Genomic DNA, 19,246 nt, shown 5'->3' with positions numbered 1-19,246 from the left:
AGGCACTATGTTAATGGTCAGAGGGAAGAAAAATAGTTACTGTTATAGCCTTAGACATCTTGGGGCCAAAGTGTCTTTCTGGAAGCAGATTGTGTGTGGATATTGGATATAAAATAGGTTTGTTTACAAATGTATCCAGAGTAGGGGTAGGGATATAGCTCAGTGGTAAAGTGGTTGCCTCCATTCTCAAGGTCTTGGGTTTTATCCCCAGAACCACAAATAAAGAAAAGAGATATAGTATTTACATGGATATAGTTCAGTGATACAGAGCATATGAGTTCAAAGCCCTGGGGTCAGTCTCCAACACTTAAAAAAAAGAAAAAGAAAAATGCATCCAGAGTCAATAACCCAAGTACATGTATGCTTCCTGAGGATCTGGATGTCATGGCAAGGATGTAATTCTTCCTGTTGCTAATTGTAAAGAATAATCACATCATGCATAAGATTGGGCAAAAGTCCTGGGCAGGCGTGTGTACCCATTAGCCCACGCCGTGCAGGTGTGCTTTTTCTGCTAATGGTCACTCAGCTCTTACCCACTCTTACCCTGACAGCCCACCCCTAATCCCCACTTGCTTGTCACTAGGACTTAACCACTTATCTGTGGTATTCCCAGAGCCTAGAGCAGGCCCTACTACAGGGTAGATTCTCAGTAAGTAAGAGAATCCCATCTGTACTAGCAAGAAGAAATACCAACAAGAGATAGTCCTGGACATTGAGCATTTTGTCATTCATTCCCCTTTGAGAGAATCAGAATTGCATGACTATCTTAGTCTCTAAAAGGAGTGTGGCAAGTATTAGCAAAGCATACATTTAAGGGAGATCATGTATGTTTACTTCTTCCTGAGAAGTCAGAGAAAGAGAAGCTGGAAAATGCCAAATATTACCCAAGACTTTGTGGGTTCTGCTCCCAAATTTAGTTCCCTTCAGAAATGAGATTTTTTTGAGGTGAGTGTGAGGTGAATAAAGTGGTAGAGTATTTACCTGGTATGCATGAGACCGTAGGTTCAGTTCCCAGAGTTGCAGATAGAGAGAGATTGAAAGAGAGAGAGAAAAGAGAGAGAGAGAAGAGAGAGAAGTTTCCCTTAAGCAGAAACAGTCTGTAACCCGTGTCTTTATGCTGTCACTGACACTTTTTCAAGATTTAGGCATGAGGTTCATTTTAATTCTACTTCCTTAGAAAATCCAAAGAACTAAACTGTACTCACTAGAGAAAAAAGTAGACCTTCACCTGGGATTTGATTTAAGACTGGTATGCCACTGTGACCAGCCCCCTTGTTGTAACATACAAGACTTGCATTTCCTCTGCCCTTTCTTTTCCTTTTTTTTTTTTTGGTGCTGGTACTAGAGCTTGAGTTCAGGGCTACATGCTCTCACTTGGCTTTTTCTCTCGCTTTTTTGTTTACAACTGGCACTCTACCACTTGAGCCACACCTCCAGTCCAGCTTTTCCACTGCTTGATTGGAGATGGAATCTCTAGTACTCTGCTGCTGTGGCTGGCTTCAAACCATGATCCTCAGATCTCAACCTCTTGAGCAGGTAGGATATAGGCATGAGCCACTGGGGCCTAGCTTTCCCGCCTTTTCTGGAATAGATTTTTGCTTAATGGGTTATAGTTTGTCTCGTAAATCAGACTAAAAACTTTTAGTTGACTTTTTTCTGAAACATGCTGACATGTTTTAATCTATCAAGGGTTATCTTTTTTATTCTATAATGCTTCTTTCAGTATTCATAGAAATCACCAGCAATAATAACCTTGTACCTCTGAAGAGTGCCCAGTCATTGGGAACTCACGCCTGTAGTCTTAGCTGCTTGAAAAACTGAGATCTGAGGATTGAGATTCAAAGCCAGCCTGGCAGAGAAGTCTGCAAGACTTTTCTTTTCTTTTTTGTTGGTCAGTTGTGGGGCTTGAACTCAGGGCCTGGGTACTGTCCTTGAGCCTTTTCACTCAAGGCTAGTGCTCTATCACTTTGAACCACAGCTCCATTTCCTGCAAGACTCTTTATCTCCAATTAACCAGCAAAACAAGAAAACCTGACTGGAGGTACAGTTTAAATGGTGGAGCTCCAGCTATGAGTGAAAAAGCCAAGCAAGAGCTCAAGACCCTGAGTTCAGTTCTTAGTACTGGCACCCAGGGAAAAAAGCAGAGTGATAGGTTAACTGTGGTTGTTCATGCTCATAATCTCAGCTACTTGGGAGACAGAGGTGAGGAGGATCACAATTCAACACCAACCCAGTTAAAAGTTAAATTCCTGGTAGGTAGGAAACAAGATTGTAGTCTGAGACCAGCTCTAGGTTACCTTATCTGAAAAATCGTGAAAGCAAAATGGGCTAGGGGTATGGCTCAAGTGGTAAAGCACTTGCTAGGCAAGCTTGAGGCTTTGAATTCAGACCTCAGTACCAAGAACATGATAAAGAATATTTCAGGCTGGGAATATGCTTAGTGATAGAGTGCTTGCCTAGAATGTATGAAGCCCTGGGTTCAATTCCTCAGTACCACATAAACGGAAAAAGCCGGAAGTGGCAATGTGGCTCAAGTGGTAGAGTGCTAGCCTTGAGCAAAAAGAAGCTCAGGGACAGTGCCCAGGCCCTGAGTTAAAGCCCCAAGACTGGCAAAAAGGAGAAAAAAAAAAGAATATTTCAGAGTGAAATAACTTACCATTGTTCGTGAATTATCTCTTCATTTCTTCGAAATACATTTGGTTTCCAAAACTATTGAATTATCCATAACTTATTTCCTGTCCTACTCCTTCCAAACAGAGTTTAGTTTGGTTCTTATTAAGATAAGCATCAGAGCCAGGCACTGGTGGCTAATGCCTGTAATGAGGCTGACATCTGAGGGTCATAGTTTGAAGCCAGCCCAGGTAGAAAAGTTCTTGTGAGACTCTTTTCTTCAATTAACCACTCAAAAACTGGAAATGGAGCTGTGGCTCAAAGTGGTAGACCACTAGCCTTGAGCAAAAAAGCTCAGAGACAGCACATATTTCCCGAGTTCAAGCCCACAACCAACCAAAAAAAAATACAGGCATATATACATATACAATATGATATATGTGTTATATATCATGCATTACATATATGCAACATCAAAATTTATCCAAGGACACCTCCATAAATACAGAGTGCTAAGCTTTTTAAAAACTAAAACCAGGATCTCGGTTCCATCCTATAGCTCATTCCAGAAAATCCAAGCAGAAATCATAAACCACTGTGCTTCAGAATCATTCACTATGTTGGGGTAGTTTCTGACTTTAGTGCCTGGGTCTGTACAGAGGCTTTTTCTAAACACATGTACACTTAAGTCCTCTGTAGAGAGACTCAGATCACTTAGGCTTTTCATTCTTTGGACCTTGACCATTTCATTAAGGCTTCAGGTTCCCAACACATCATTTTGACATGCATCTCCTGCCTGTCTGTATCCTGGAATGCAGGGATTTCTCCCAAGCTGTCATCGTGTTGCATATGTTTCTCTTTACAAGAGGAGGTTGCAGATACACATTGCACCCTCGAAAGCCTTGGTGAAGTAGAAGCAGTCAATCATTCTCTCATGGCTTACCCTTCAAGAAGCCAGAGGAAGAACTCTTTCTATACAAGAGGCAGGAAACTACACTTCCACATAATTTTAGCACTAGTAAAGATATGGAATTCGTTTCAGGCACTGATGGCTCACTGTAATCCTAGCTACTCAAGAAGCTGAGATCTGAGGATCATGGTTTGAAGTCAGCCCAGGCAGGAAAATCTGAGACTCTTATCTCAGTAAACTCTTCAGAATAAGCTGGAAGTAGCTCAAGTGGTAGAGTGCTAACCTTGAGCAAAAGAAGCTCAGGGACAGGGCCCAGGCCTTGAGTCCAAGCCCCAGGACTGGCAAAAAAAAGGAATTTGTATACATAGCAAAGATGTTATTATTTCAAAATTACATACAATTTTCAATGAAGTTGACAACGTGGCATGATTTATCTCTGATCTTTCACATTCAACAGTTGCTTGGAAAGGATGCTATTTAATGAAGAGGACCAGCCAGTATTGGTGCATTTTTCACTGGTCATGCTTTATAAATAAAAATTGAAAGTGACCGTTAATACTGCATGAGTTTGCTATTGGGAAGTGAGGATCTCCTGGTGCAGATATGATTGCCTGTGGATTTAAACCTTGGTCCAGAGGGGAATTGGACAGAGTTTACAATCTCTCTTTCTAAGAGTAGACAGCTGAACTCAAACCACAATGGCATGGAAGATGAAGGTGCAGCAGTGGAGACAGACCTGTGCAGATGGACATAGCTACTTGTGTTTAAATTGCTGGATGATAACAAGCCCTACAAAGTCTTGCTGATCCCTTAACTGTGAAGCAGCCTTCATGTGAGGAATGGAAAGAACACTCAGGGCCTCCAAATGACAGTGTCTTAACTAAAATGGGGATGGGGTATCAAGCAGATTAAACTGTTAAAGCTGACACCACCATATTCATGGTTTTTGGGTGACAAAACCTAAGGAGAGACAGGCCACATACTCCAGCCCTGCCCAAAAAAAAAAAAAAGGATCACCAGAAGGAAGCAAGTGTGCTACGTGGAACATTTCCTTCATGTGAAGATACTAACGCAGTTCCATAGGTTTCCAGTTTTCTTCGTGATCTATTAATATAGCAAACTTACCATGATTCAGTTTTCCCTCTTATTTTTTAGAAAGCACTGAATTGTTTAGAATACCAAGAGTATTATGTAATAAAAACTTGCTGATCATAATTTTTCTTGTTGGCTCTTTGGAAAGCAGTAGGTGATCTGATTTATCATAGCTGAACTCATTGTCTTTCTTGCTTTGCAGAGCAATCCTACTTATCTTCCTGCTGCTTCCATGGTGTGTGCTGTCACTCTTGGCATTTGCAAATTGCTCAGGGTTCATTTGAAAAGCACTTCAGTGATGTTTTAATGGTCTCAGGCCCTTGCCTGAGACAGCCTTAGAACAATCTAGAATACAGCTTGCCTGCAAATGTTTCCCTGCCCCACCATGACAAAATGTTAAGTGGTTAGACATTTAGTTTTTCAAATTCCCAAACTACAACTCTTCCCACATTCAGAAATGAAACTAATTAGCCTGTATGGTAAAGTGAGTAGAGTGCATTTTATTTATTCCAGAAAGAGTTCTTGTTTATAGTTGCTTCTTTACCTTCAACCCAGCTGTTATTGTTCAGTTTTAAGCTGGTAGTTGTATTTGTTTACTTGCTGTTTGTTTTGTCTGCTTGCTATGGAAAAACAGTCCCACTGCCAAACATTTCTTTCAGCTTCAAACACTTCAGAGTGAGAACTCGAGCCTCAGGAAACAGGCCACAACCAATGTCTATCAAGTGCAGACTGGTTCTGAGTACCCAGACACTTCCAACCACTCCTCCTTAAAGCGACGTCCATCTGCCCGGGGCAGTAGGCCCATGTCCATGTATGAGACGGGATCAGGTCAGAAACCATATCTCCCAATAGGAGAAGCAAACCATCCTGAGGAAAGCAGGACAAGACTCCAGCCTTTCCCTGCACACGTAAGTAATACCACTAGCTTTTCCATGTTTACTCTGTGCAACCTCACTACTTTGTTCCCTCTACTGAACTTGCAGAAGCTTGTGCCTCTGCTTTGCCAAACTGGGCTCTAAGTGTTGCTCTTGTATTTGCTATATTATAAAGGCCAGGGGCTGGGAATGTGGCTCAGTAGTAGAGTGCTTGCCTCTCGCATGCATGAGGCCCTGGGTTTGATTCCTCAGCACTACATAAACAGAAAAAGCCAGAAGTGGCGCTGTGGCTCAAGTGGTAGAGTGCCAGCCTTGAGCTGAAGAGCTGAGGGACAGCGCACAGGCCCAGAGTTCAAGCCCCACAATTGACCAAATATATATATATATATATATATAATAATAAAGGCCACTAGTAGAGTGTCTTCTTCAAGGTAGATAGTATGTGCCTCTTTACAAACTGCTCCCTTTAGAATGCAGAGTGTCTTTTTACATGCTTCACGAGCAGATGGTCCCTGTGGTTTGGCATGCTAAGGCACATCCTGAAAGCTCAGGCCTTACAACCTGTCCACACCTGCTGGGTTAGGCTCCACATCCTTGGCCTGCTCTTCCTGGAGGAAGTGTGGCTTCGTCATCTCATAACGATGAGGTATAAGGGCTCTGGATCCACCTTTCAAGTGTGAAACTCCAAAAACCATTCTGAAGCAAAGTCTCAACCATCTTATTTTACAATGAGTGTCATGTTCTGATGTTTTCAAATCATATTTCTTCAGGATGAATTTATTATAAAAATGTATATTGGCAAAATGTTACAGAAATTTTAAACTTTGTAAATGCTTTCTTCAGAGTAATATCCTTTTGAGTGTCAACAGCTATTGTATGCATTTCAAAAATTATCAGAGTAAATGCAGAGTAAAGAATATGATCTAGTAAATTAAGCCTAGCTTAATTTTGTCAGACTTAAGAGTAGTGGAATTATAATACTGTTGTATGTAACTGGGATTGCATAGTTTGAGCTCTTGAGATTGTTGGGGTTTAGCTTGGAAGGCAATTGTTTTTTGATACATTTAGTGTAGTGAGAGCCTTTGAACTAAGTGAAAATTACCTTTCTTTGGTATAACTGAAAGCAATTTAGGAAAAGCCACTTTGCTTAGCTCCACACTCTATTTCATAAACATTGAGAATATAAGGATGTCATTTCAAAAGTTCTGTCACCTACTAAAGATTAGAGTGATAGCCTATGCCAATTTGTAATCCCTTGTGTGGTTTCTTGTTTCATATTGGTCCTGGTTGAAAAAAGAAATAGCAATTTAGGCTATCCATTAAAAAAAAAAATACCAGTGATTGTAAGGAAGGTGCTAGGTGCTACTGTTTCCTTTGAAGAAAGGTAAACCTGTTAAATTGAGAACAATTTCCCCAGAGGTGTTTCCCCAAGGGATTAAACACCTCAAAGCCTGTGTTGTCTGACATCATGGCTTCCCGAGTTGTAGTATGTTGTTTCCTTGGGTTCTTTTCCTGCAGCCAGGGTAGGTGTTCAGGGGTTTGTTGGTTTTGTATTTTCCCGAGCCTGTTTCTCTTTCCCCTTCTAGATTGGGAGGAGTGCGCTTGTGACCTCCTCTTCGTCTCTGCCTTCCTTCCCCTCCACACTTTCCTGGTCGAGGGATGAGAGCGCCCGAAGGGTTAAGTACACTCTGAATGGTCTGCTCTGGAGGAGGGGCAGAGCTCCTGGGCGCTTTGTGCTTGGGTGCTGACCCTCCTGTCCCTGTCCCTTGCTAACTGCCCTCTGTCCTGCATGAGGCAGAGCTTCCCTCCTGGTTTCTCACAGCACAGCGGGCACGCACTCATGCACACACGCACGCATACGTGTAGAGAGACAGCATCACCTCTAACCCCACACTGCTGATTTTCACATATTTAACAAAAGGTTGTAAATCATCTCATACCATTAATTCTGAGCATAATGTCTTAATCAAAAAATTAGCTGGCTGCTGGTTACATACTTGTCATAGGGAATATCTGTCCAATTTATTCAGAGCTAGAGTTAACATTAATATTGTTATATTTGGGCTAACACAAAAACATACTTTTTGCCAGGTGCTGGTGGCTCATGCCTATAATCCTAGCTACTGAGGAGGCTGAGATCAAGCCCCATGACCCGCACAAAAAAAAAACAAACTTAAAAAAAAATTTTTTTTAACTGCTAGCAGCTAAACTCCGGAACCGGAATTGGCACACTTAACCATAGTGAAAGAGTGCTGGCAGCTGTGATGACTTGACTTGGATTGATTGGGTAGACCTGGCCTGCTGGGGCCTGCTGGGTATGTGACCCCACTAAGCCTCTTGAGAGGAGGAAGTTTCACAAGCTTATTAAGCAGCTTCTCCTGCCTACCTTTACTAAGTCCTATGAAGGGTCCTAAGGACTTAAGTGGCACAGTCCCTCTTCATAAAGGTAGTTGGATTTTGTTTTTTAGAATGCTTTCATGCACAAAGAGAACATGTCTGCACGTATTCACCTGGGAAAGCTATAGAAAGAGACCAAGCTTTGAAGACTTGCATTCAGGTGCCAGCATAAGGTGTTTATTTAATGATGGGAAGTTAAGGCAGAGAGGAGGGAAGGTGGCTGGGGCCACCTTTACAGACAAGGTGGGATTTGCACTGTACTTTTGGCCATTCCCTCCACACCTAGCAGTGATCCATTGCCAATGGCATGTGACAAGACCCTTTGGAGATACCTAACTGTACTTTGAAGTAGTCTATTGAAAATAATTTTTAGCCAGGTACTGGGGTAGCTTACATCTGTAATCCTGGCTACTTGGGAGCCAGAGATTGGGAGGGTTGAGATTTGAGGCCAGCCCAAGTAGAAAAGTTCACCAGACCCTTTCTCAACTGAGAACTGGGTATGATGGCACATTATAGTTATCTACAGCTATCAGCTATGACCAGGAAACTTAAAATACGTGCATCAGGGACCAGGTGCGTGCCTTACTCTGTCTCAAAAACAACCAGCACAACAACCATGCTAGAAGCATAAGATCCCAAGATCAAAATCCAGTACTGAAAAAAAAAAATCTTGGCCAGGCCCCGGTGGCTCATACCTGTAATCCTAGCCACTGAGGAGACTGAGATCTGAGGATTACAGTTCAAAGCCAGCTGGGGCAGAAAAGTCTGTGAGACTCTTATCTCCAATTAACCACCAGAAAACAGAAGTGGTGCTATGGCTCAAGTGGTAGAGCGCTCACCTTGAGCTGAAGAGTGCAGGGATAGCGCCCAAGCCCAGAGTTCAAGCCCCCATGACCAACAACAACAACAAAAAATCTTGATGTAGTAGTCCTCATAGCCTTGGAACTGAACTATAGCTAGGCGCCAATGGCTTACACCTCTAACCATAGGTTTTCAGGAGTCTAAGATCAGAGGATCACTGTTCAAAGCCAGCTCTTCTCTGCCAGCTTGAGCAAAGAAGTCTGAATTTGAGACTCTGTCTCCAATTCACCAGCTAAAGAACTAGACTGGAGGTATGGCTCAAGTGATAGAATGCTAGCCCTGGTATTGGCACCAAAAAACCCAAAAAGACAGAAAAATACTAACAAAGTATCTCATTTGAAATTTTGTTAATGAAAGTTGAACAAACCTTTGTCCACTGAAATTTTGTGGTATTTAAATTTATTTTTATTTTTTGGTAATTTCAAAAAAGTTCAAACCCCGATATAGGAGAAAAATCTTGCCAGGCCTGTTTGCTGAGATGACTTTACATAGAAACAAAAACAGTCATTTAAACAGATCAGTTGTGTTGTTCCTGACATCTTCATCACAGGTTCAGATTTTTATGGCATGTCTTGTATTCAAAACAAACTGCAAATTTATTAAATAAACCGAACCAGCACCAGCCTATGAGGTAACTTTTCCATTAACAGCTTTGAGAGAGCAGTACTTTTAACCAGTAGCTCCTGGCTCTGCATGTTCACAATAATTTTCATAAAACTCAATGCTGGCTACACTGAAATCCTGAATGCATTTGTTGACAACTATGAAAGACTTCGCATGTAAGTAACTAATTTCCTGGGCAGTTGTTTTCTGTGCTTGAGGAATATTTCCTGAGTACTTTCAGTTGGTACACAAGTTGTTACTCTTTTAAAATGTTTAAATGAAATTTGGTACTTTTAATCATTGTGAATAATGTGTTTCATCTGCAATTATCAAATCTCTATCAAGGAAAGTAAAAATATCCACTATAAAAATTGGGAACTTCATGAGGCTGAGGCTTAAATATTTACTAGTTGAAGGCCAGTCTAGACTATATATAGTAACACCTTGCCTCAAAAACTCCAAACAATGGGGTTGGAGATTTAACGCAGTGGAAGAGCACTTGCCTCTCAAGGCCCTGACTTCAGTCTTTGGTCTTAAAAACAAAAAAGTAGGGCACCAGTGGCTCATGCTTATAATCCTAGCTCCTCAGGAGGTTGAGATAGGAGGATTGAGGTTCAAAGCCAGCCTGGGCAGGAAAGTCTGTGACATTCTTTTCTCCAATACACCACTCAAAAAACTGGAAGTGGCTCTGTGGCTCAAGTGTAGAGTGCTAGCCTTGAGCTGAAGAGCTCAAGGACAGCGTCCAGGCCCAGAGTTCAAGCCCCACAACAGCCAAAAACAAAAAAAAACCCACAGCTGCTGCTGGCACACATCTGTAATCCTAGCTACTCAGAAGGCTGAGATCTGAGGATCATGGTTTGAAGCCAGCCTGGACAGGAAAGTTCATGAGACTCTTAGCTCTAACTACCAAAAAGCCTGAAGTAGAACTGTGGCTCAAGTGGTAGAGCCACTTGCTGTGAGCGAAAGAAGCTCAGGGACAGCATCCAGGCCCCTGAGTTCACTCCCCAGGATTGGCACCAAAAACAGACCAAAAAAAAAAAAAAAAGGTGGAATTTGAGGGCAGTTAATTCTATTTTCTAGATTCCCTCCTGCGGGAACAGCTCTGAGTCACTTTTACAGTTTATTTAAGTGCAATTTTAAAATAAATTTGAAAGGTAAGAGGGTTTGGGGTTAGGGGTCTGAGACTATGTCCAGAAGACCCTCGTCTCACCATCCCTGTACTGAACATGATGGACCATGGACGTGTGACCTTGTGCTCTTTCATTCAAGCTTCAATAGCTAGCAGCCCCCTGACTCACCTATAAAGCCAGATCAAAATCAGGCAACTAGTGAAGTAGAACTGGTTACAGAATTTAGCTTTGTAAACTCCTCATCTGTCTCTTAAGACAAAACTTTTAATCTTTTGCCGGGTAAATTTGAGCAGTTAGAGAATTCACATTAAATTTTAGTGTGTCCTCTATTATGTGAGTGGCAATTAAGTAGAACATCTCCAGGATACATGAAAAGCCTCAGCAGAAAGAATGAGTCTCTGCCCTGGGAGGAAAAGAGAGATGATAGGAAGAGGAAGTAGAATGTGGGCTGGGGCTGGGGCTGGCCAGTACCCATAGGATTTTGAGAAGGCCAGAATGCATTATCACTTAAGAACAAAAAGTCAGACCTTCTATATCTGTAGACTTTCTGAAACTGAGTTCCTCCAATGGCCTCTGGATGAGACCCCTTGTTTTTCCAAGTGCTTGAACAAAGCTCTTCTCTCATAGAGCCTTAGCTCTGTTTTACTATGATGTCTGTAAAGTTCTATCTTTGCACATTTTGATTAACTGGGATTAAATTTAAGGTATAGAGCTGAAAAGTAGCTCATACTTGTACTTTGCAAGGTAATCACTTTTAAGTTTTGAGTCAGATTATACCAGTTTCTTTTCTAGTTGAAAACAAGCTCAAACATAGCTAAAATGAATGCTGAGGGAAAAGAGTTTTCACTGAACAGTTCCCTTCAGCAAAATGTGTTCCCTTTCACATTTCATTGGTAGTAGTGCTATCATTTGTCCAAAACATTTTTAAAATGTTGCCTTTAAATCTATATCCCATTTTTGAACCTGTACAGTTGTTTTGAACACTGTTTTAAGGGGTATTTTTGGACACAGATAAAAGTGAGTTATACTCAAGTATAATAGGATCATCCATTCTGGCTTACAAACACTATAACCCAAGTGCCAGTTGTCTTGATACCTCCCCAAAACTGTCTCTACACATGTTCTTTGTGTTTTAAATAGTGGCAGTAGGTCTGGGAAGGTGGCTCAGTGGTAGAGTGCTTGCCTAGCATGCATGAGGCCCTGGGTTCCATTCCTCAGCACCACGTACACAGAAAAAGCCGAAAGTGGCACTGAGGCTCAAGTGGTAGAGCTCTAGTCTTGAGCTGAAGAGCTGAGGGACAGTGCCCATGCCCAGATGACATAGATAGATAGATTAGATAGATAGATAGATAGATAGATAGATTAGATAGATAGATATAGATATAGATATAGATAGATAGATAGATAGATATAGATATAGATATAGATAGATAGATATAGATAGATTAGATAGATAGATATAGATAGATTAGATAGATAGATTAGATAGATAGATTAGATAGATAGATTAGATAGATTAGATAGATAGATTAGATAGATAGATAGATAGATTAGATAGATAGATAGATTAGATAGATTAGATAGATTAGATAGATTGATAGATAGATAGATAGATTGATAGATAGATAGATAGATTGATAGATAGATAGATTGATAGATAGATTGATAGATAGATAGATAGATAGATAGATAGATAGATAGATAGATAGATAGATAGATAGATAGATAGATAGGTAGGTAGGTAGGTAGGTAGGTAGGTGATTAGATAGATAGATAGATAGATAGATAGATAGATAGATAGATAGAGATAGGTAGGTAGGTAGGTAGGTAGGTAGGTAGGTAGGTAGGTAGGTAGGTAGGTAGGTAGGTAGATAATAGAGGCAGTCACCTGAGCCCTGGCCTTGGGCACTGAATATTAAAGTCTGAATAGGTTCTTATTCCGCTGGCTTTGTGTCTTCCATGGCCAGCCAGTTTTTGTGGTCCTTCCTTTCTTACCTGGGGATAATCCAGATTATCTGCAGGTAGCTTTGATCTCTGAAGGTCTGTGGTCAGCTAAGTACTAGTGTGTTTGCTTATTAACTGCATCTCATTGTGTTATAAACTCTATATTCCTTTCAGAACTAAAGGAGACAGCCTTGCATGCCCGTGTCAGTTTATTAGTTTGTACCGAGGATCTGTTGATAGATTAACCTCTGATCTAAGAGTGAAAAGGGTTTCCAAGTGAACTCTGGGTATAAAGGTCATGTAGCCTCACAGGGAATGCTGCTCTGGGACAATTCTGAAGTGTCTCATGTTCTAAACTCACGGGGGTCCCTTCTCTTTCTTGTAGGCTTCCAGGCTGGAGAAGCAGAACAGCACACCTGAAAGTGACTATGACAACACTCCCAATGACATGGAGCCAGATGACATGGGGTATAGCAGGGAAAGTGTGCTTGAGAACAGGCTGTGGAGTGCCAGACACCTGCCAGGCCTTGGCCACCCATACCCTTTGTCCCTATTTTCAGACTACTCAAATGTATATTTATAGTTTAGGTCCTTTCACTGTTCATTATTGCCACAGAGGCTTTGTGTCCTTTTGTTGTTATTGTTGTTGTTGGCTTGAATTTTGGGCCTGGGAACTGTCGCTCAGCTCTTCAGCTTAAGGCTAGAGCTCTACCACTTGAACCACAGCCCCACTTCCAGTTTTCTGGTGGTTATTGGAGATAAGAGTTTCATGAATTCCTTCCGGGGCTGGCTTTAAACTGCAGTCCTCAGATCTCAGCCTCCTGCATAGCTAGGATTACAGGCATGAGCGCCTGGCCTTTGTGTCCTTTTATTGGCATACTAGAACTGTCTCTAGATACCTAGTGTACTCAAAAGACAGTACTGCATTGTTTGTTTTGTGCCAGTATTGGGGCTTGAACTCAAGGCATGGTTGCTGTTCCTGAGCTTTTTTGCTCAAGGCTAGTGTTCTACCACTGAGCTACACTTTCACTTCTGCTTTTTGCTGGTTAATTGGAGATCAGAGTCCCATGGAATTTCCTGCCTCCACTGGCTTTGAACCTCAGTCTTCAAATCTCAGCCTCCTGAGTAGGATTACTGGTGTGAGCCACCATTGCCCAGAATACTGCATTGCTGACATCAGTTTACATTGTACATTGATCCCCTCCCCCAAAAGGGCTCAACTGCAGATGAATTTATTATATAATAACATACCCTCCCTGCTCTACTTGTTCTCCATTTTCCCCTCTTTGTCCTATGCAAGTGAGCTGTAGCTGCTAGTTGGTGAAGTAGGGCCTTTTGAGCTTGCTGCTAGACAAGATAAACAATAAAAATGGCCTATTCATTTAGCCAATGGAAAAGATGAGCACCTTAAAACTGAGGCACACCTCTTTACCGTTCACAGGTCAAGCCGGAAAGGAAGGCAACGGAGCATGGTATGGCCAGGTGATTGCTCAGTGCCAGACTTGGCAGAACCCCATATAAGCCCCATGCTCCCCAGCACTGAAGATGTCATCCGGAAAACTGAGCAGATCACCAAAAACATACAGGAGCTCCTAAGAGCAGCCCAGGAAAACAAGCATGACAGGTGAGGGGCTATAGTCCTGGCCCGGGAGAGGTGCATTTCTGCTTCAAAAGGGGTGCTGCTCAAGTTCTGAATGGGGATCACTTTCAGTTTGCTGGCTTTGAGGCACATGAAAACTTAACAAATATGTAAGCTTGCTTTTATTTGTTTGGATTTTTTTTTTTGTCAGTATGGGCCCTGAACTTTGGGCCTGGGCACTGTCCCTCAGCTCTTCAGCTCAAGACTAACATTCTACCACTTGAGCCACAGTGCCACTTTTTCTGCTTGTGTGGTACTGAGGAATTGAACCCAGAGCCTCATGCATGCAAGGCAAGCACTACCACTGAGCCACCTACCCAGCCCCTTGTTTGGATTTTTTACATGGTATTTTTATTGTTTTCATTTTATGAAGCTCAGAAAATAGGTGCATCTAGAAATACATCTAGACAATAAATCTAGAGAAGCAATACTCTGTGTATTGAGGACAGCAATAACCCTAATTCTCAAGGGTTGCCCTCAGCTAGGGATGGGTTGCTGAGACCGACTGAGTCGTGAAAGGAACTTTATTCTTCCTGTCTGGTTCCCTTGGGTATGGTGTGGACATGAAGATTTGGAAGGCTCCCTACCTTCCCATAAGGAAGGACTGACCCCTGCTCTGATGGATCCTTTTGTTCTCCAAGAATTCTGCTAAGTTGTGAACTGATCTGCATGGCATTCTAGCTTTCCACAGTGGATCTGGACACACTGGAAAAAAAACATTGTCCCATTGGGTCTGAGAAAACAGTTACTCACCCAGGCACAGTGTCACTCACTGTTCACAGCTTTCTGCAGTGTAGATAGGACTGTGTTAAAGTGATGTCGGGCCATCAATGACTCCTTCTCAAGTACTCCCCACTTCACAGTGTGTTTTTCTTTTGATTGTCCACAGTTTCAGAATTGCTGTGCTGCTGTTTCAAACTAAAAAGGTGCTTAGCATACATTGTATCCACTCTGAAATATATGTATATTTCCCCTAAGGTCATAGTGCTTGGTTCAATTTGTGACTATGGAATTCAGGTTTTAATAATTTACACTTTATTTAAAACCAGAATTGATCTATAAATTGTTCAAGTTGTGTTAAAAATCTCTGGTTACTTGTACATCCGAGATGCTCTCATTTACAACTTCATGTTGTACTAAAGCCTAGATCTTGAAGGTACAGAAAATTAGCCCCATCTGCTGCTTGGCAGATGAAAGTAAAATCTCAGTTCCTTTCTCAGCACAAGTCAGATCACCAGGCATGAGTAGAAAGAGGCTGGCTATAAAGGGAGATGTGAGCCTGGCGCATCACTGCTGTCAGGAGCCAGGCGCCAGCGATGTCACCAGGCTAGAGCTCAGCCATTTTCTCACTTCTGCATGTTTAGGGCATTTTATCCTCTCTGAGTTTCAGTTTTCTTATTTGAAAAAAAGTGAGTATGAGAGTGATCCGACCTCACAAGGCTGTGGGGATGTTACAGGGGGTCTGGTCCCGGGAGGACCAGGCTGTGTGGAAGGAAGCATGAGGCCAGTCAGTTTTTTAGAGCTTGTCAATATATGCTGATGGCGCTCTTGGGGACCATAGATAAGTGTCACAAATATGTGAAGCAGACCTCAATGTTCTCCCTTTCCAGGAGGTAACGATTTTCATCCCTAGCAAGTTAGATATCTTTGAAAGAAAGGAATTTACAAGTGGCCATTGGTTAAATAGCACATGAGTATTGAAGGTAGGCTCCACTTACAAGAGAAAAATTTCTTTAGTCTTTTTTTCATGTTTGTGGTCTTTGGCATTGAAGTCCTTGGCTATTTTTTTTTCTATTTCTAGAAATTAGGAAGATGAAATGTGAGAAATAAATGACCAACTTAAGGTATTAATGCCTTTATGGACCATTTTGTGGCTTCACCTGGCTAATGCTGTAAACTGCCACATTTCATCTTTGGCGACTGTTTTATCAGGTTGAAGGAACTTCCATGAAAGGTTGAGGACCTTGCTTTGAAATGTGTACCTTCTGTAGGTGTGGGACACCACGCAGTCAGGTCCCTGCCTCAGCATCCTGGACTTCATACATTCCTGTACAATAAAGCAACGTAAGAGGAATGTGTGGCAGTCCCTGAGAACTCTGCCTCCACATCATTCTGTCTTTGAGTGATCTCTCTGATACTTTGCAGCTATACTCCCTGCTCTGAGAGGATACATGGCGCTGTTACAGAAATGGCAGTCTTGTTCCCCAAAGTAAGTTGCTTCCTACTCACTCGCTCACTCTAGAGCCTTTAAGAAAACTGCAAGAAATGTTTTTATGATCTTTGATATTAACCTTTCTGTAGTACATAGGTTTTTAATATGTAAATAGTCCTTTTTAGAGCGTTATTCTACATGAATATTGATTAAAATAAGGATGTACCAGTCAAATACTAAAAGGCAAAGAAAGCATGAATAGAGTAAAAAAAAATGACTTGGAATATGTCATCTACAAAGTTAGTTTTTAAAAGCTTGCTCAAAATAGCATGCAGTAGTGGTTACCAGAATATACTTTAGCCTTTGAGTCAGCTTATTTCTTCATCTCTCATACTGTGGGCTACCAAGCTAGCAGTCTTTAAAACATCTCTATTGAAAGAGTGCAGCCAGGCACTGGTGGCTTACGCCTGTAATACTAGCTACTCTGGAGGTTGAGATCTGAGGATGGTGGTTCAAAGCCAGTCTGGTCAGGAAAGTCCATGAGTCTCTAATTAACCACCAGAAAACTGGAAGTGGCGCTGTGGCTCAAGTGGTAGAGTGCTGGTCTTGAGCAGAAGAGCTCAAGGACAGTGCCCAGGCCCTGAGTTCAAGCCCCCTTCTCCCCTGAAAAAAAGTGTGTACCACAAAATTGCCTCTTTGTAAGGAACAGCTTGAGTTATTTTCAGGAGTAGGCTTCCCTTGCTGCCAGATGTCTACCCTGCAGACTATGGTAAATGACTGTGTTTTTCTGTTTAGAAACCCAAATCTGACACGGTGAGGACTTCCCTTCGTTTACTGACATCCAGTGCCTACCGGCTCCAGTCAGAGTGCAAGAAGGCCCTCCCAGGGGAATCTGGCTCACCCACAGACGTGCAGCTGGTCACCCAGCAGGTCATCCAGTGTGCATACGACATTGCCAAGGCGGCCAAACAGCTGGTCACCATCACCACCAAAGAGAACAACAACTGAACACCGGGGTGCTGTCCCTTCTATTTTCTAGGCTTTTTTAAGTCTGACTTCAAATTTCAACATGGAACTCTTCAGATTTTTACAAGAACAAGCATTTAATGACAATTTAAGAAAACTTTTTAAGAGAAAACTCAGTATTATTTTTGCATGTTTTCTAACAAATTTTCAACTATTAATTTAACCCACTTGCCTTATTTTGTGCCTGTTTTCCAGTTAAGTTCCTGGAGTTCTATTGTCAGCAAGTGTTGAGATCATGAGCATATACATTCAGAAATAGTTCCATCACTCAGAGTTTGTTAAACTTTTCCATCCCTTAAAACTTCCAGTGTATGTGTAAAACTATAAGTGGGATTTTTACTAAAACATTTTCTTGACAAAGTTGGATTTAAAAAAAAAAACATTATCTTTTCTCTAACAAGCATCGTGCAATAAGTGAATTTTCCAACCTACTGCAAAATCTCTTTAAGTTTGGGGTATCTCCAAGCATGTATGTAGAGAAAGGACTTTGCCACTTTCTAAAAATAGTATAACAACCTCTTGAGAGGAAACAAGGAATTGTTCCATTTTGTATCATGTTAAGTGTTCTATTATTTAACTTTTTTAAAAATCTTGGTTTTTCTATCTGTTCATATTTTACCCTTTTCCTGAAATTTCCCTAGAGTCTGTAAAGCTTTTGTCACATCATGTCCCATTTGACCGTATTCAGGGCAGGAGCACAACCCATCTATCCACTGTCAAGGGTTCTGCCCACTGTCTGCCCCAAACCAGACAATTCCTTCAGTCTATCCATAGCAGATCTCTACTACCCATTCATTCACATACTACTGCCATAAACTGACATTGTATTGTACCTTTCATCCAAACACCTTTGACCACTTACAGCTTCCTCAAGTGAGCTGCTTTTTGCTTGTCTCCTCATCTGTAAGGACCTCTTCCAAGGTAAGAGACAGTCATCTGAGTTTATCTTTATCTAACTTTATCTCCTCTTTCTTCCCCCTGCTCCTTCCCATACCCTTCTGGTATTTAGGAATTACACATCAACTTTCAAGAATTCCTGGGCTAGGAATGCCCTAATGGTGTGTGTGTAGCATGCATAAAGCCGTGGGTTCCATCCCCAACACTGCAGGAAAAAAAAAAATGGTTAGGGGTAGGTAAACTGTGAAAGAGCAGAGGTTGACTGTGTGCAGACTTATTTAATTTAGCCAAAGGCCCTTTCTTGTTCTGAATGTTAGGCACATTCCTGTCCCTGCTTATTGCAGTAGCTTTGTATAGCTATAACTCAGTCCCTGACCTGGTTGACCAGATAATGTGTGGAAATGAAGTGAGCCCGACACATAGCACAGGCACAGAAAGCAGTGCAGCAGCTCCCCCACTCCTTTCGTTGGTAGAAAAATGGGTCTGGGGTTGCCAGTGCTTTGTTTTTTGTTGTTCTGTGGTTGTTTTTTTTTTCTTCCCAAATGACAGCAGTAATCTGGACATCTTTGGTGTTATCTTTTTAGTTAGAAATGCAGCCAGTCTGGATATGGTCATAGAACAGGCACAGGTAAGCCTTTGCCTGTGGGCCTCACAGCCTCTGTTGTGGCCTACATAAGCTGGTCAGTACCAGGGCCTGGCTTCCTCTGAAGTTACTGTCAGCTCTCTCTTTACCATAGACTTTAGTCTTTGTGAAGAAGTCAAAGTGAGGAGTACTTGTCACCTCACTGTATGCAAATGAGCCTTTTTTCACAAAACTGACTTGTAAACACTCCTATAGCTTGACCAAACTGCTGTTGTGAAAGTAGCACCAAACTGTGGTGTGGAGTTTACTGAGTTGTGGTGTATGGATACTCCTGCCAGTTTGGCTACACGGGAGGTAGTGCGGGAAAGTCCCATATCCCCTGAAGTCTGGTCCACTTACCTGTCCTCACAGCCCCAAGTGCCGCATCACTCCTAGAAGACGCCTTCTACAAGGGTGTCCTTCCTTAAGCTCAAGCACTATCTGATAGCCTTTTCTGCATGCTTCATGAACCTGCTTTCCTTTCTATC

General features: G+C 41.9%; 1 protein-coding gene across 9 annotated transcripts in view; it reads left to right on the top strand.

Moving 5' to 3' along the window:
• The window catches only part of Git2 (G protein-coupled receptor kinase interacting ArfGAP 2), a 52,363-nt gene extending 34,011 nt beyond the window's left edge, over positions 1–18,352 (top strand). For 5 of the 9 annotated variants that reach the window (XM_013014382.1, XM_013014386.1, XM_013014384.1 and 2 more), the window contains 6 exons: positions 5,272–5,520; positions 7,074–7,163; positions 12,808–12,890; positions 13,864–14,046; positions 16,207–16,270; positions 17,009–18,352. In XM_013014382.1, the coding sequence (XP_012869836.1) occupies positions 5,272–5,520; positions 7,074–7,163; positions 12,808–12,890; positions 13,864–14,046; positions 16,207–16,270; positions 17,009–17,221 (882 nt within the window). In that variant the 3' untranslated portion in view covers positions 17,222–18,352. Of the gene's footprint in view, positions 1–3,977; positions 4,721–5,271; positions 5,521–7,073; positions 7,164–12,807; positions 12,891–13,863; positions 14,047–16,206; positions 16,275–17,008 lie in introns of those variants that run through there. The other 4 variants (XM_013014385.1, XM_013014389.1, XM_013014390.1 and 1 more) reach the window with 3 other exon arrangements.
• The last annotated feature ends 894 nt before the right edge of the window (positions 18,353–19,246 follow it).

This window comes from Dipodomys ordii, unplaced genomic scaffold, assembly GCF_000151885.1.
Source record: "Dipodomys ordii isolate 6190 unplaced genomic scaffold, Dord_2.0 Scaffold23, whole genome shotgun sequence".
NCBI classification, from domain to species: domain Eukaryota; kingdom Metazoa; phylum Chordata; class Mammalia; order Rodentia; family Heteromyidae; genus Dipodomys; species Dipodomys ordii.
Note: the sequence above shows the minus strand (reverse complement) of the source record. Positions and strands in the feature narration are given on the sequence as shown.